At 41.3% G+C, this 14,788-nt stretch overlaps 1 protein-coding gene and 1 non-coding gene across 2 annotated transcripts in view; one reads left to right on the plus strand and one right to left on the minus strand.

Moving 5' to 3' along the window:
• The window catches only part of TAOK3 (TAO kinase 3), a 214,109-nt gene that overhangs the window by 146,436 nt on the left and 52,885 nt on the right, over positions 1 to 14,788 (plus strand). Inside the window, exons 12-13 of the mRNA XM_056131022.1 lie at positions 1,457 to 1,624; positions 5,517 to 5,723. Of these exons, the coding sequence (XP_055986997.1) occupies positions 1,457 to 1,624; positions 5,517 to 5,723 (375 nt within the window). The remainder of the gene's footprint in view (positions 1 to 1,456; positions 1,625 to 5,516; positions 5,724 to 14,788) is intronic.
• On the minus strand, positions 2,403 to 2,509 carry LOC130039203 (U6 spliceosomal RNA). Its single transcript, XR_008794844.1, has one exon. It is a non-coding gene; the product is annotated as a U6 spliceosomal RNA (small nuclear RNA).

The following is a 14,788-nucleotide window of genomic DNA, read 5'->3' on the forward strand; positions in this document are numbered from 1 at the left end:
ACTCAGGGGCTACTTCTGGCTCTGTGCTCAGGGATCACTACAGAAGGGGACAACATGTGGTACCAAGGGTCAGACAAGGGATGGCCACGTGCAAGGCAAACACCAGGGCTGGCTGCATACAAGGCAAGCATCTAACCTCTCTGCTGTCTTTCCTGCCCTGGGTCAATATTTTTATTCTTCAAAGGCCCTTTTCCCTTTTTCCCTAGTTGTACAGCTTTGTAACAAGATGAGGCTGCCAGAGTTCTGAGCTCTAAATAAACTGAATATATTCTCAAGCATGTTATATGTGACCACAGAAATACACGAGTATTGTAGTATTACAACACACAAGTATTGTATAATAGACACGTTTGAAAAATGGTAGTGGGGAAAAAGATTGAGACGGAGTATAACAAGAATATCCTATGTTCTCCATTGCTTTTGTTTACTAGATTTGGAAATTACAAGCGTATCTGTTTATTTTGTTTGGGGGCAGCATGCAGCAGTGTTCTGGGCTTACTTCTGGCCTGGTGCTCAGGGATCACTGTAGTAGGCTTGGGCGACCAAATGGGGTGCCAGGGATCAAACCCAGGTCAGCCACATGCAAAGCAAGTGCCTCGCCCCTTGTAGTATCACCCCGGCCAAAGTGTCTCAGTGTTTACTAACAGTCCAGTCACAGGGCCAGAAAAATTGGTTGGAAGGACTCGAGTGTAGGCTTTGTATGTGGAACACCTCGTTCAGTCACTCTATCTTATCAAGCACCACTAAGAGTCACCCCCCAAGCAAGCGCCCCAAAAGAAAAACAAAAATAGAATTTCAAACTTCCGGGAGCCAGAGAGATGAGCCAGGGGCAAGATGCTTGCCTCACCTACAGGACCCCTGCATCCATCTCTGATATTACATAAGGGTTCCAAACATTGCCAGGAGGAGCCCCTCAGTAGTACCAGGTGTGACCCCAGAGCTCAACCCTCCTAACTCTTACCAGTATAACAAGGAAACCTCAAGAATTCTCATATGTACTACTCTAAAATAAAGCTCACAAGTGCAGGGGCTGGGTGTGGGGGGAAGATGCACGGAGGGGGGTTTGAGGAAAAAAAAGATAAAAGGCATAGTTATCTCTTTATGAGATTTATTCAGTATCAGATACTACGTGAAATGAAAATCTTTTTTTTTTTTTTTTGCTTTTTGGGTCACACCCAGCAATGCTCGGGGGTTCCTCCTGGCTTTGCACTCAGGAATTACTCCTGGCAGTGCTCAGAGGACCATATGGGATGCCGGGAATTGAACCCGGTCTGCCGCGTGCAAGGCAAACACCCTACCTGCTGTGCTATCACTCCAGCCCCGAAAATCATTTTATTTTTGTAAAATCCACAGAACTGTTTTGTGTCTGTTTACTTTTGTAACTACATCTTGTGCCCTAAAAATATGTCTGCTCATTATTCGTTTTGGTGTTTTTTTCTTCTCTTCCCTGAATCAGCACGACTTTGTTCGACGAGACAGACCTCTACGTGTCCTCATTGACCTCATACAGAGGACAAAAGATGCCGTTCGTGAGCTTGATAATCTACAGTACCGAAAAATGAAAAAAATCCTTTTCCAGGAGAAAAGAAACGGACCTTTGAATGAGTCACAAGAGGATGAAGAAGTAGGTTCAATTTATTTTTGCAGGCACTTACAAAGTGCCTACTGTATGAAAAATTTGGGGACTGGGCACTATTGGAAACACTTTGGCCGATAAAAATGTAATTGATATTCTCTTCCTTAAGAGAAATGCAGGGTTGCAGAAGAGACTTTTGTAAGATAACTTTTTAAAGGCAATATGAAAAATGCTGTAGAGATATATCATCACATGGGGGTCCTTGGTAGAGAGAAAATATATCAGCTTATTAAGGTTACATGAAGAATGTGACTTATTTTTCAGACAGGCATAGGGCATTTTAGATTTAGAAAGTTCTTTAGAAATACTATTGAGTACTGCTTCCCTTAGTAGTTGGGAAAAGAAAGTACTCATTACTTAGGGTTGGAGAGATAACATAGGGTTAAGGTACTTGCCTGAGTATAACTCATCCCTCATTCTGACTCCCGAGAACCATCTCCATAGCCAGGAGTCAAAGAAATTATTTAGTGTTTTGGAAAAATTATCCTAACAACACAGTGTTAAGTTGGATTTGATGGGCTTGAATGGGTGACATTCTAGATAACAACAGTCCAAGAAAGAGATAGTGCAGTCAGTGTCAAAAGGAATGAGAAAGAAGGAAATACTTTCAGCAACAGCTTATGGGTATATTTGATACACAGTGCTTCTTTTTTAAAAAATTTTTATTAGTGAGACATCATAAGGTACAGTTGTAGACTTACAAATTTTTGTGCTTGGGTTTCAGTTACACAATGATCAAATACCATCCCTCCACCAGTGCCCATTTTAAAATATGGAATGCTTCACGAATTTGCGTGTCATCCTTGCACAGGGGCCATGCTAATCTTCTCTGTATCGTTCCAATTTTAGTATATGTGCTGCCGAAGCGAGCACTACAGTGCTTCTTATTGAAAGTGACAGGTGAGGCCTGTGTCTGGCCCTGCATATGGTCCCCTGAGCGCCCCCAGGCATGAACCCTGAGCACAGAGCAAGGAGTAACTTCCAAGCACTACCAGTATGGCCCCCAACACACCCCCCACGCCAAAAAAAAGCAAAAAAACGAAAGTAACAGGCGTTTAAGGAGTGTGACTAAGAGTGTGTTGGTACCAAGGATGGAAAACAGTAGTCATGGAGCAGTAGACGGGGGAAATAACTCAAGCGGTGGAGCTTGGGTAGGACCGTGATTCAGCCTCCAGCAGCATACTGCTCCTTCAGCACTCTGGGGCCCTGCATCACCTGAGCACGCTGAGTTTAACATCCTGGCATCCAGTGCTACTGACTAATCTACAGATGGAGCTTCCCAAGGAGAGGAGGACAGTGACGGTTGGGCTCTCTCAATGTTGTCTTCTAGCCGTTGCTTGTGATATACAGATCTGGAATATGGGCAAGAGATCTAGTACAGGGTAATTGGCTCTGGGTCTAAGGCATTAAAATGATAATGAATCAACCATGAAATATTGAATGAAAAGTAGACTCATGTCACATAAGAGAAAGGAGACCTCGGCGATAAAGGCATTGCAGAAAATAAGAGAATACACAGCTTCCAGGAAGGAGCAGCCATTACCATCTGATGCCATAGAATGGTCAGGTAAAATGAGGCGGCAGCTGTTAACTGTGGTTTACAGGGAAGGCATTCTTGATCTCACTAAAAACGTTTCTATAATAGCTTAGTGTTTCTCAACCTTTGTCCAGCCATGGCTCCTTCCAGTCTTGTTTCCTTCTGTGGCCCCCTATTTTCTCACCCGATAGGTCCTTGGTCTTGTGCCACGCCTCCGTTCAGGAGTTTTTAACCTGTGGCCCCCTACCATATCCTGAACTCAGCAAGCCATATGGCTCCTGGTTGGAAAACGCCAATCTAGATAAATAGAACATTGCTGTGGAAAAAAGACTTAAAAGGAAGTGAGAATTTAGAGACAACAGAAGTAGGTTGTTTCAGTAGTTATTTCAAGATACATTTGGCTCAGAAGAATAAGTACGGAGCAGTATAAAGGGGCACACAACGTGGGAGAACCCACTTCCTATTTCGATGTTGGGCAAAGGAGTGAGACAAAGGCATCGTAGACAGAGAGAAAGAGATAGTTAAATTGGATCTTAGAATGTGCATAGGCTAGGGGTAAGAGCCTGGTGTAGAAATTAGCCTTGAACAAAAGAAATGGCTCCTTATCCCTAAAACTAGGTGGAAAAAAGAGTAAAAGGAGGCTGGAGAAAGAGTCGAAGGACTGAGCACATGCTTTATACACAGGAGACCCAGGGTCAAGCCCCATTATTACAAACACCACCACCCCCCACCCCCCACCCCCCCACCCCCCCACCCCCGCTCCCCGCCCAAGTCCTGCCAGGAGTGGCTGCCGCCTCAGTAAAGGTAAAGGTAAAGGCCCTCCCGTTGTTCATCGATTTGCTCGAGCGGGCCCAGTAACGTCTCCATTGGAGACTTTGTTGTTACTGTGTTTGGCATATCGAGTACGTCACGGGGAGCTTGCCAGGCCCTGCCATGCGGGCGAATTACTCTCGGTAGCTTGCCGGACTCTCCGAGAGGGGCAGAGGAATCGAACTGGGGTCGGCCATGTTGGCTGCGTGCAAGGCAAACGCCCAACCGCTGTGCTATCGCTCCAGCCCCAGTAGGAAATAAAATTAAAATAGGAAAGGCATGGAGAATGAATTTTATTTTGGATTTTCTACAAAAGAGAAAAAATCATTTTTATCAATAATTACAACAATGAATTTAAAAAGCTAAGTTGGAGTTAAAGCTGTCCAATGTAAATTTTCTTTAATTAGGAGAAAATAGGGGCTGGAGCAATAGCACAGTGGGGAGGGCGTTTGCCTTGCACGCGGCCGACCCGGGTTCAATTCCCAGCATCCCATATGGTCCCCTGAGAACCACCAGGGGTAATTCCTGAGCGCAGAGCCAAGAGTAACCCCTGTGCATTGCCAGGTGTGACCCAATAAAAAAGCAAAAAAAAATTAGGAGAAAATAAATCTATTCAAAATATATTGCATTGTCTACCATTTAAAATTACCTATACAACTGGTTCCTTTATTGCCAGGCTAAGTAACATTTCATTAAAGTTATATATATATATATATATATATATATATATATATACACATATACATATATATGTACAAATATAATGATTCTTTGAAAATAGGATTTATTTGGAGCTAAGTTGTTTTAATCATATTATTTAATCTTATATCAAAAGCTATCCCACTGTGATAGATAAATTATATGTTCTGATTATTTTACAACTTCCAACCGTAGTCTTTGGACTAGTAGTGATGAATGCCGGTATTACTCAACAGATATATTTAATAAGATTATAGTGGTAAACATGATGGAATTGCTTGAGAGAGGTAGATTTTAATTACCCGTCCAGGATAGTAGAATTAATCCCCCCGCTTAGATATTAAGTTACTCCATCATGACTCGCAAAGGACCATACGGCCCGTCCAATCTCCGAATTCTCTTTTAACAGTATTTCCGTTCCGAGTGACCACTACCATATCGGTAAATATCCTCGAATACACCTGTTTCATCGCCTGTAGTTCTTTGCTATCACGTCGGGTTCCTGAAGGTCTCTTACAAACCCACTCTGCACCTAAAGAGCAGTACCACAATCTGATAGCAGCGTATGGCAGAACAAAGCTCTGGTTAGCAGCGTTTAGAGCCTTCTGACCCATTTTCAGAAGGGCCTCCAGGGAAGGCACATAAGTGAATTTGAGACACCCGGAAATGGTGGAAGAAGAGTGGCATCGCCACCGAAAAGAAGTTGATCTTTGCAGATTTGGCAGGAAAGCAACTTGGCATTGCAAAACGGCGTGGACTTAATAGCCCAGTCAATGGGTTGGCACTTGATCTCCAGTCATTTTTTTTTTAACCTCGATGTCCCATTTTTTATAGGACAGTGAACAGGGAACGGGCCTGGGCCGGGAAATGGACAGCCTGGGCAGCAACCACTCCATCCCAAGCATGTCCGTGAGCACTGGCAGCCAGAGCAGCAGCGTGAACAGCATGCAGGAGGTTATGGACGAGAGCACCTCCGAGCTGGTCATGATGCACGGTGACGAGAGCACACTCAACTCGACTTCCTCCATCGTGCACAAAAAGGTAGGTCTCCCCTTTATGGTGCTGATGCTGACGCAGTCATCAGAAGGCCCGCTCCGGTCTCCCAGCCTCCAGGTATTCTAGGGAACTTTTCGTAACTTTTTATAACTTGGAAAGACTTGGCGCTTGACACCTCTCTTGAGAAGACCTGAACAAGCTTTATGTTTGCCTCTTTCTTCCTCTATTGGTGCTTTCATGTCTGCTGACACTGATGAATAAAAATACATCAATTGGGAGGGGTGCTGGGAACACTGGTGATAGAGAATGGGCACTGGTGGAGTGATGGGTACATGATCATTGGATGACAGAAACATAATCACGGAAGTTTGTAAGTCTGTAACTGTATCTCACGGTGATTCATTTAAAAAAAGAAAGGAAAAAACTACACCCATTCATAAATGCTCAAGCCAAAGACATCAACAGCGTTTCCAAACCAATCGCCTGGATCAGTATACCTTAACGGTTCTGTGAATAAAGTTTCTGGCTTGGGCCCCTTAGAGTTATGCCTTTTTTCCCTCTCAGAAGTATAGACCTTCACATATCTTTTCAACATACTATTTATTTTGGAAAATTTCAATTCTTTTCCATTTCTTGCTCTTCGTACATGTGGGAAGCAAGACGGTTCTTCATTGAACTTCCTTTATAACTGACTTTAGAAGATGTGAAGTGAGAGAGAGAGGAAATGTGCCTTTGAGCGAGAATGTGGGCCAACACCCCAAAGGAGAGAGAGTGCAAATGGGACTGCCCTGCCGCAGAAGTGGAGGGGTATGGGGCGGGGAGGGACAGCGGGATCATTGGTGGTGGAGAACGGGCACTGGTAGAGGGATGGGTACTCAATCATTGTATGACAGAAACTCCAACCACGAAAGTTTGTAAGTCTGTAACTGTACTTCATGGGGATCCTTTTTTTTTCTTTTTGGGTCACACCCGGCGATGCACAGGGGTTACTCTGGCTCTGCACTCAGGAATTACCCCTGGTGGTGCTCAGGGGACCATATGGGATGCTGGGAATCGAACCCGGGTCGACGGCATGCAAGGCAAATGCCCTACCCGCTGTGCTATTGCTCCAGCCCCAGGGGGTCCATTTTTTAAAAAATAAATGAAATTTAAAAAAAAATTTTGTTGCGGTTTAGGTAACATGCTTACAGTAGTGTTAATATTTGTGGTTTTGCTCCGGAGTTGCTGTCCCTTTGCCACCGGCACCTGCCACCCTGTCTCTGTGGCTCCTGCTTCACCTTCTCCTTTCCTTTCCCAACCACTTCCACCCACGGCTTGGCCTTCTCATTCTTTCCCATGTCAAGGTTTGTCTTTATTCAAAACCATCTGTTCTCTTCTTGGAAACCACAGGTGAGAGAGATGAGCTATTCGTTCTCCCTCTGACTTGAATTTTCCTCTTTTGATGTAATATACGTTTTTAAAAAGATTTTATTATTGATTCGCTGTGAGATAGACCCTTACAAAGCTGTTCATGATTAGGTTTCAGTCATACAATGTTCCAACACCCAACCCTCCATCAGTGTACGTGTCCCAGTAACCAGGCTCCCTCCCATCACCGCCTCCCCATAGCCTGCCTCTATGGTGGGCACTTTTTTCCTTCTCTCTCTCTCTCTCTCTCCCCCCTCCCTCTCTCTCCCTCTCTCCCCCTCTCTCCCTCTCCCTCCCTCCCTCACTCCCTCTCTCCTTCTCTCTTCCCCCTTATTTTCTTTACCATGAAGTTCCATCAAGTTTCATCTTTTCTTATAGCTATATAATATTCCATGTGCATAGATATACCAGCACTTGTTTGTCTACCTGTTGTGGGTTTTTTCCATACCTGGCTATTATATTTAGTGCTGCAGTGAACACGGGTACACATATATCTTTTCAAATTAATGTTACAGTGTTTGGGGGGTAGGTTCCAAGAAGCGGAATCACTAGGTCACATGGAAACTCTACTCTTGGTTTTATGAGAAGTCTCAAGACTGTTTTCCATAGAGACTAGCTAAACCAGAGGACATTGCCACCAACAGTGAGTTCAGGCCCATTTTCACCATATCCCCAACAGCACTGGGTACTTCCTGTCTTTTGATACATGCTCATTCTCATGGGTGTGAGGTGATATCTCACTGTTGTTCTGGTTTGCATTTCCCTTATCATAAGTGGTAATGAACACTTTCATATTCCTGCTGGGTGTCTGTACGTCTTCTTCATATACAAGTGTTGGCTCATCTCCTCTCCCCACGTTTTGATGACACTATGAGTTTTTGTTGTTGAGTTTCGTGGGTGCTTTGGATATCTTGAATATTAGGTTTTTACCTGATGTATAGTACACAATTATTTTCTTCTATCCTTTGGTGCCTTTGCATTTTGGCTCATTTCTTTTGGCCATGCAAAAACATGTTAATTTGATGAAGTACCATTTGTTTATTTTGTTTTATTTTCTTTACCAGTAGAGTCAAATCACTGGCTGTAACTTTCTAAATTTTGGTGGCGGGCTTGGGGTGGAGGCATTGGTGCAAATCTGGAGTTGGTTAGGGGCTAGTCCAGGTTTTGTGTTATGGGTCACTCCTGGAGGTACTTGGAAACCGTATGTGGTGTCAGGAATTGAAACAGGATTAGCCATATGCAGTGCAGGTTCCTTTACTCTGTGCTATCTCTCTGGCCCTGGAATCAAATCATTGAGTATACCAGTGAGGTTCGTATCCTGGAGAGTTCTGCCTGTTTTCCTTCATGTAGTTCCTGGTTTTGAGGAGTTTCATAAAAATCCTCAAGTAGTCAGAGCAATTCTGAGAAAAAGAAGATGATGGTATTACATTCCCTGACTTTAAATTATGCTATAAAGCTATAGAAATTTCTTAAACATGGCATTGGAATAAAGGCAGACTTTCAGACCGATGGCATAGAATTGAGAGCCCAAAAGTAAAACTTAAGATTTATATACAATTAATCTATAACAGAGTTGCTGGGGCATGAAAAGGAGCAAGGAAGTCCTCTTCAACAAATGGTGTGAGGAAAACTGGATTGCCACATGCAAAAGAGAGAGAGAGAGAGAGAGAGAGAGAGAGAGAGAGAGAGAGAGAGAGAGAAGATGAACTGGAACCCCTATCACATACCATAAGCAAAAGCTAATTCGAAGTGTCTGATTCTCCCAAGAGTTTTCGCATAAATGTTTTTATTTTAAGCGATTCTGATTTTTTTTTTTTTTGCTACTTTCTCAGTTGGGCTGGAGCGAGGGTAGGTAGCACAGTGGGTAGGGCGTTTGCTTTGCACGCAGCCAACCCAGGTTCGATTTCTCTACCCCTCTCGGAGAGCCTGGCAAGCTACCAAGAGTATCCTGCCCACAAGGCAGAGCCTGGCAAGCTCCCTGTGGCATATTCGATATGCCAAAAACAGTAACAAGTCTCACAATGGAGATGTTACTGGTGCCCACTCGAGCAAATCCATGAACAACAGGAGGACAGTGCTATAGTGCTACTTTTTCAGTTACAGATATCTATTTCAGTCAAGTCTATCTTTTTATTTTAAATGTAGGAGTACTGCTATTTATTCAGCCACTGAGCAAGTCTATGTTTTTAGTTAAAGTGCAGAGAAAATATTGAACCTTCTTTAAAAGCAGTTTCTATTAAGAGAACTATTTTACAGAATTATCAATAATTCTTTGAAGGAATTCCAAAAGATGTTTTTGGTTGACTTTAAGTAAACAATCTATAATATAGAATAATAGAAAAAATTTCCCTTTTGGGAACTTCTCTTTATTAGATATATATGAGGTATACATGTATTTTATTAAATGACAATGATGGCAGTCTAATTCTAGTTTATGAGTAAATTTAAGAATTGTTTCACTTCGACTGCTTTTGGTTGTTTATTTTTTTCCCTTGGAAAGAAATTAAACAGGTAAGGATGAAAGGCAGAAGAAAATATAATTGTGTCCAATTGTGAGTAATGTGGAAAGGGAATCACATTCATATTCAGGACTGACGTTTTTATTTTTTTTTCCACAAATGTTTTTTGAGATTCTGCTTTGTGCCAGGAACTGTGGTAGACTATGAAGAGTGAAGAAATACAACAAACCAGGCATGTAGGTCACATGCTTTGCATGTGTAATCCCTGAATCCATTAAAAAAAATTAAATTAAAACAAATATGGTGCCATCAGAGAGTTTTATTTTTTGGTGGGAAATTAAACAAATAATCCCACAAATAATGGTATGATGTAATTATGAAGCTAGTCCTGGGAAAAGGAGAATTTAATCTAGTAGGGAGTAATGGAAAACTCAGCCACTGAAGTGACCTATAGACAAAAACTTCACAGACAAGTTGAAGTAGCTTGTTTGGGAAAAGATAAAAGCATCAGGATGGGTACTGGATCATTGTATAACTGAAACCCAAGCACAAAAAGTTGTAAATCTACAACTGTACCTCATGGTGTTTCACTAATAAAAATAAAAAAAAAAATAGAAAGGGGGAAAAAAAAGGCCCTAGGGGGCTAGAGCAATAGCACAGCAGGTAGGGCATTTGCCTTGCCAGAGACCAACTGGGAGTTTCATTCCCAGCATCCCATGTGGTCCCCCAACAGCAACAGAGTAATTCCTGAGTTCAGAGCCAGGTGTAACCCCTGTGCTTCACCAGGTGTGACCCAAAAAGAAAAAAAAATAACAAAAACTACGGCCCTAGGACAAAAGAAAATTTGAAAGTTTAAGGAAGAGGAAACTGTTGGCGAAGTTAGAGCTTCCTACGCATGTCAAGTGTGAATAACTGAGAGATTACAAGGACTCGAGCTCTTAGAGAACTATGGAAGCATTTTGAGGGAGTCATATTAGACAAACGCAGAAATCTGCTGAAGGTTCAGCACTGCCATCTAGCCTCAAGTGATGTATTTGAAGGCTCTCCTTTTAGAAGCAGTGATCATGGATGCTGACATCTGACTTTCTGCTTATTCCTCCTGGTACTCTGTGAGCATAAGGAGAAAATGTTTAGGGTATAGGGATAAAGAAGAAGAATTCTTTTTCTTTCTTTCTTTCTTTTTTTATTCTCAAAAAGGTACCCAGAATTAGAAGACACTGCTGATATATTTAACAAAAAGATGTCCTAGCTCTCAAACTCAGCAGAGATTTTGGTTTTGGTAAGATTAAGTAAAGCAAGCATGTGATTTTAGCGATCTTTCATACTTTGTTCTCCTTGATGTAATCTTTCAAGAATATATATTAGTTTATAGTTTGAAATAGAAGGTAATTATATTAAATTTAAAATAATTATTAAATTTTTATTATTGGGCTTTTTATTATTTTATTATATAATAATTATTGGGCTGGAGCGATAGCACAGCGGGTAGGGCGTTCGCCTTACAAGCGGCCAACATGGCCGACCCGAGTTCGATTCCTCCGCCCCTCTCGGAGAGCCCGGCAAGCTACCGAGAGTATTCGATATGCCAGACACAGTAACAACAAAGTCTCCAATGGAGACGTTACTGGGCCCGCTCGAGCAAATCGACGATCAACGGGAGGGCCTTTACCTTTACCTTTACCTTTACCTAAAATAATTATTAGGAAAAATTTCAAATTATATAACGCTTTCCTATTTTATTATAAACTATATTAAAAAGGGTGATAGAAGACAAATAACATTTGCATATTAAGCTTTGAATGTCTTAACTTTATAGTCATGCTAACCAGAAGACAATGTTAACAGAGTAAGAGGGGATATCACAAAATTTAGATTTTGAAAATATTTGCAAACCCTGCCTCTAATGAGGGATTAATACTGGATTATGTAGACAACTAAAATGAACAACAAAAAATAAAATATCCCAAAATTTTAAAAATGAACAAACGTGGAGTTCATACACAATTCAATCAACTAATCAGTGGCTGAATAAATAACAGTACTCCTACAAAAAAAGAAGAAAAAAAATGAACAAAGGACTTGAATAGATATTTCTCCAAAGAAGATAGATAAATCAGAAATAAATGCTCAAAATTTACTAATCATTAGGAACATGCATATATGAAAACTACAGTGAGATACTACTTCATACCCCTTAGAATGGCTACTATCAAAAATGAGCAGAATAACAAGTGTTGGTGAGAATACGGAGAAATTGCAATGTTTTACTACTATTAGTGGGAATGTAAATGGTGAGTAAAAATTACTGCTGTGGAAACCAGGGATTTCTCAAAAGAATTGAATTACTCTGTGATTCAGCAATTCTGCTTTTGGTGCATCCCAAAGTATGGAAAGAAGTGTCTCAAAGAAATATTTAATACTCCCACACTCAGAACAGTAGTATTTAAAATAACTCAAAATTTGAAGCAACCAAATATGCATCAACCCATGAATGAAGAAGCAAAATGTACCATATACATACAATGAAAAATTATTCAGCTTCAAAAATGAAATTCCTGACAGATGCTATTATGTGGATAAACCATGAGGACGTGCTACATGAAATACGCCAGTCATAAAATGATCAATAGATATAATTCCACTTCCATAAACTACTTAGAATAATCTAAATCAAAGAAACAAAGTAAAATTGTGGTAGCCAGGGGTTGGTTGGGGGAGGAGAAAGAAGGAATAATGGGGGGGGCAGGGTGTAATTTCCTGGCTATAGAACTACAGATGAAGAGTTAAGGGAATGAATGGTGGTGATGGTTATGCAAAAGACATGTACAATAGCTTAGAACAATTCATTTTTAAATGACTGAGGGGCCAGACTTCATGCCTCACCCTGAGAAGCTCCAGATTCTATCCCCAATGCTGCCCACAAGAAATATCCAGGAAAAAGAGAGAGCGAAAAAGGAAAAATCAGCAGTAGAAAAATGGAATATATTATAAATGAAAACAGTGTTAAATATCGTAACTTCGTGTAACCCAGTTAGTCCTATCTCTGAGCTTCAAATTCTGTTATCTTTTCAACAGTGAAAAAAAATTTTTTAATTACTCAGAAAGTTTGCCTTGGATGGTATAATTTCTAAGTTTTCCACTCAGAATAGACAAAATAGAATTTCAAACTCTCATTAGAAAATTTTGCAGGCAGTAATACAGGAGTACAGTATCGTCGTTTTATCTGCCACTTTTCATCAAGTCACAGGCTCTTCGGGTGTCTGATTCTTTAATGTAAAACTTGTTATGATACTGTATGATTTTAGAGTTTCCTTCTAGAGTCTGGGCTCCTATTCTTGTAAACTTGACAGAAGCAAGTTTCTAGTGTGACTGACTCCAGCTCTCTTACTAAGAGAGATACCTCAGGAGCCAGCCTCATTTACACCTCATTTACACCAGGCTGTTTGGACTGGAGGTGGGAGCACACCCAGCCTTGCTCAGGGGTCCACAAGCAGTTCCTAGAGTCACTGCCGTCCCATGCTAGGCAGGAGCTCTCTAGCCCCGACTGGGCTTTTTCTCTTCCATTATATTCTTTGGCTTCCACTTAAGGTTTCTCTAAACATGGTTGGTTGGGTTTTCCTGAAAGCCACTGTCCCAGTTCTGCACACAGAGCTCAAAGTACTGAGCACCTGCTTTGCATAGAAGGAGGACTGAGTTCGACTCCCGGCACCAAGTTGTGGTCTTCTAGGCACCAACAGGACAGACCCCAAGAACAGAGCCAGGAGTAGTCTCCAGGCGTTATCAGGTGTGGCTCCAAACTCTTCCCCTGAAATTAAAGAAAAGAAATAAATGCAAGCCACTGCCCTATCAGTTACTTTTCCATGCAGAGGCCATGGTAGCTGGGCCTTACAGAGGACATTCCTGTTCCACGACTGGCCAGTCTCTGAGGACACGAGGAGTGTCCCCATCACTGACGGGCTCTCTGAGAAATAGCTGAGGTCATTGAGGCCTGCAGCATTCCTTTATTTAGGAATTTAATTTGGGATCACCATCTATGGACGGGAAAGGGAAAGAAGGAAGCAGCATTGGGCAGAGGGTGGGCCTAATGGTAGCTGCAACTCCAGGGACCACTGAAGCTGAAATGGTTCCTAAGAGTTGCCCAAATGGGAAACTGAAGAGATAGTACAGCGGGAAGGGCGTTTGCTTAGCGCGTGCTGACCCAGGTTCAATCCTGGGCATCCCATATGGTCCCACAAACACCAAGCAGTAATTCCTGAGCGCTGCTGGGTGCGGCCCAAGACCAACCCTAAAATGAAAGAATGGATAACCAAGGATGATTGTTTCTAGTAAGTTCTTCCTTCTAAAAGAAAAATTCAGGACCAGAGAGACAGTACAGTGGGTAGGGTATCCAGGAGGGGCCCCAAAACAAACTAAACAAATAGTAAACTTTTAAACATAAAATAAAAGGGAAACTCAACGATTAATAGCCTTGTAAATCATAGTTCTTTAAATAAAAATTATTTTTAAAAAATTTTAGATAGGAGCTAGAAAGGTAGTACACAGCATGTAGGCCTTTTCCTTGCACAGGGCAGACCCAGGATCAATCCCCAGCATCCCATATGGTCCCCTGAGACTAACAGGAGTGCCTCCTGAGTGCAGAGCCAGGAGTAGCCGCTGAGCACTGCCAGGCAAGGCCCAAAAACAAATACAAAAACATATTTTAAATAATAATGAAAAGAAATAAATCTCGGACCTTTACCTTTCGTTTCTGAGTCTATCATAATTTGTAACCACAAAGATTATTTTAGAATGAAACCAACCAATTTTGTATTATAAAACTTTCACCAGCTTTGATTAGGCTCATGTCCAGAATCTTAGAAAAGCTTTTATACCCCTGAATTATTATATTACAAGGAATGTTCTGTCTGTAATCTGATTGACCTATTTTATTTTTAGTACTTGTCACCATGTAGAATTACATATATATACACACACACACACACACATATATATATATATATACAAAATGTCTCTTTATACCATACATTGGTTTGTTTCATAGCTAGAATGTCAAGTCTCTAGGGCAAAATATAAAAATCTCAGCAAATAACTATGGAATGAATGAAAGAACCAAATATAAGAAATGAATTAATTTCTTATATCATGCTATTTTGGACTTAAATATCATCTTTATGGGTGTCAAGTTTCTCTGATAAAATACCCAATAACATGCTTGATCAAGATAAGAAGGATGGGAAATAATTT

Source organism: Sorex fumeus, unplaced genomic scaffold, assembly GCF_029834395.1.
Source record: "Sorex fumeus unplaced genomic scaffold, SorFum_2.1 ptg000083l, whole genome shotgun sequence".
NCBI lineage: Eukaryota > Metazoa > Chordata > Mammalia > Eulipotyphla > Soricidae > Sorex > Sorex fumeus.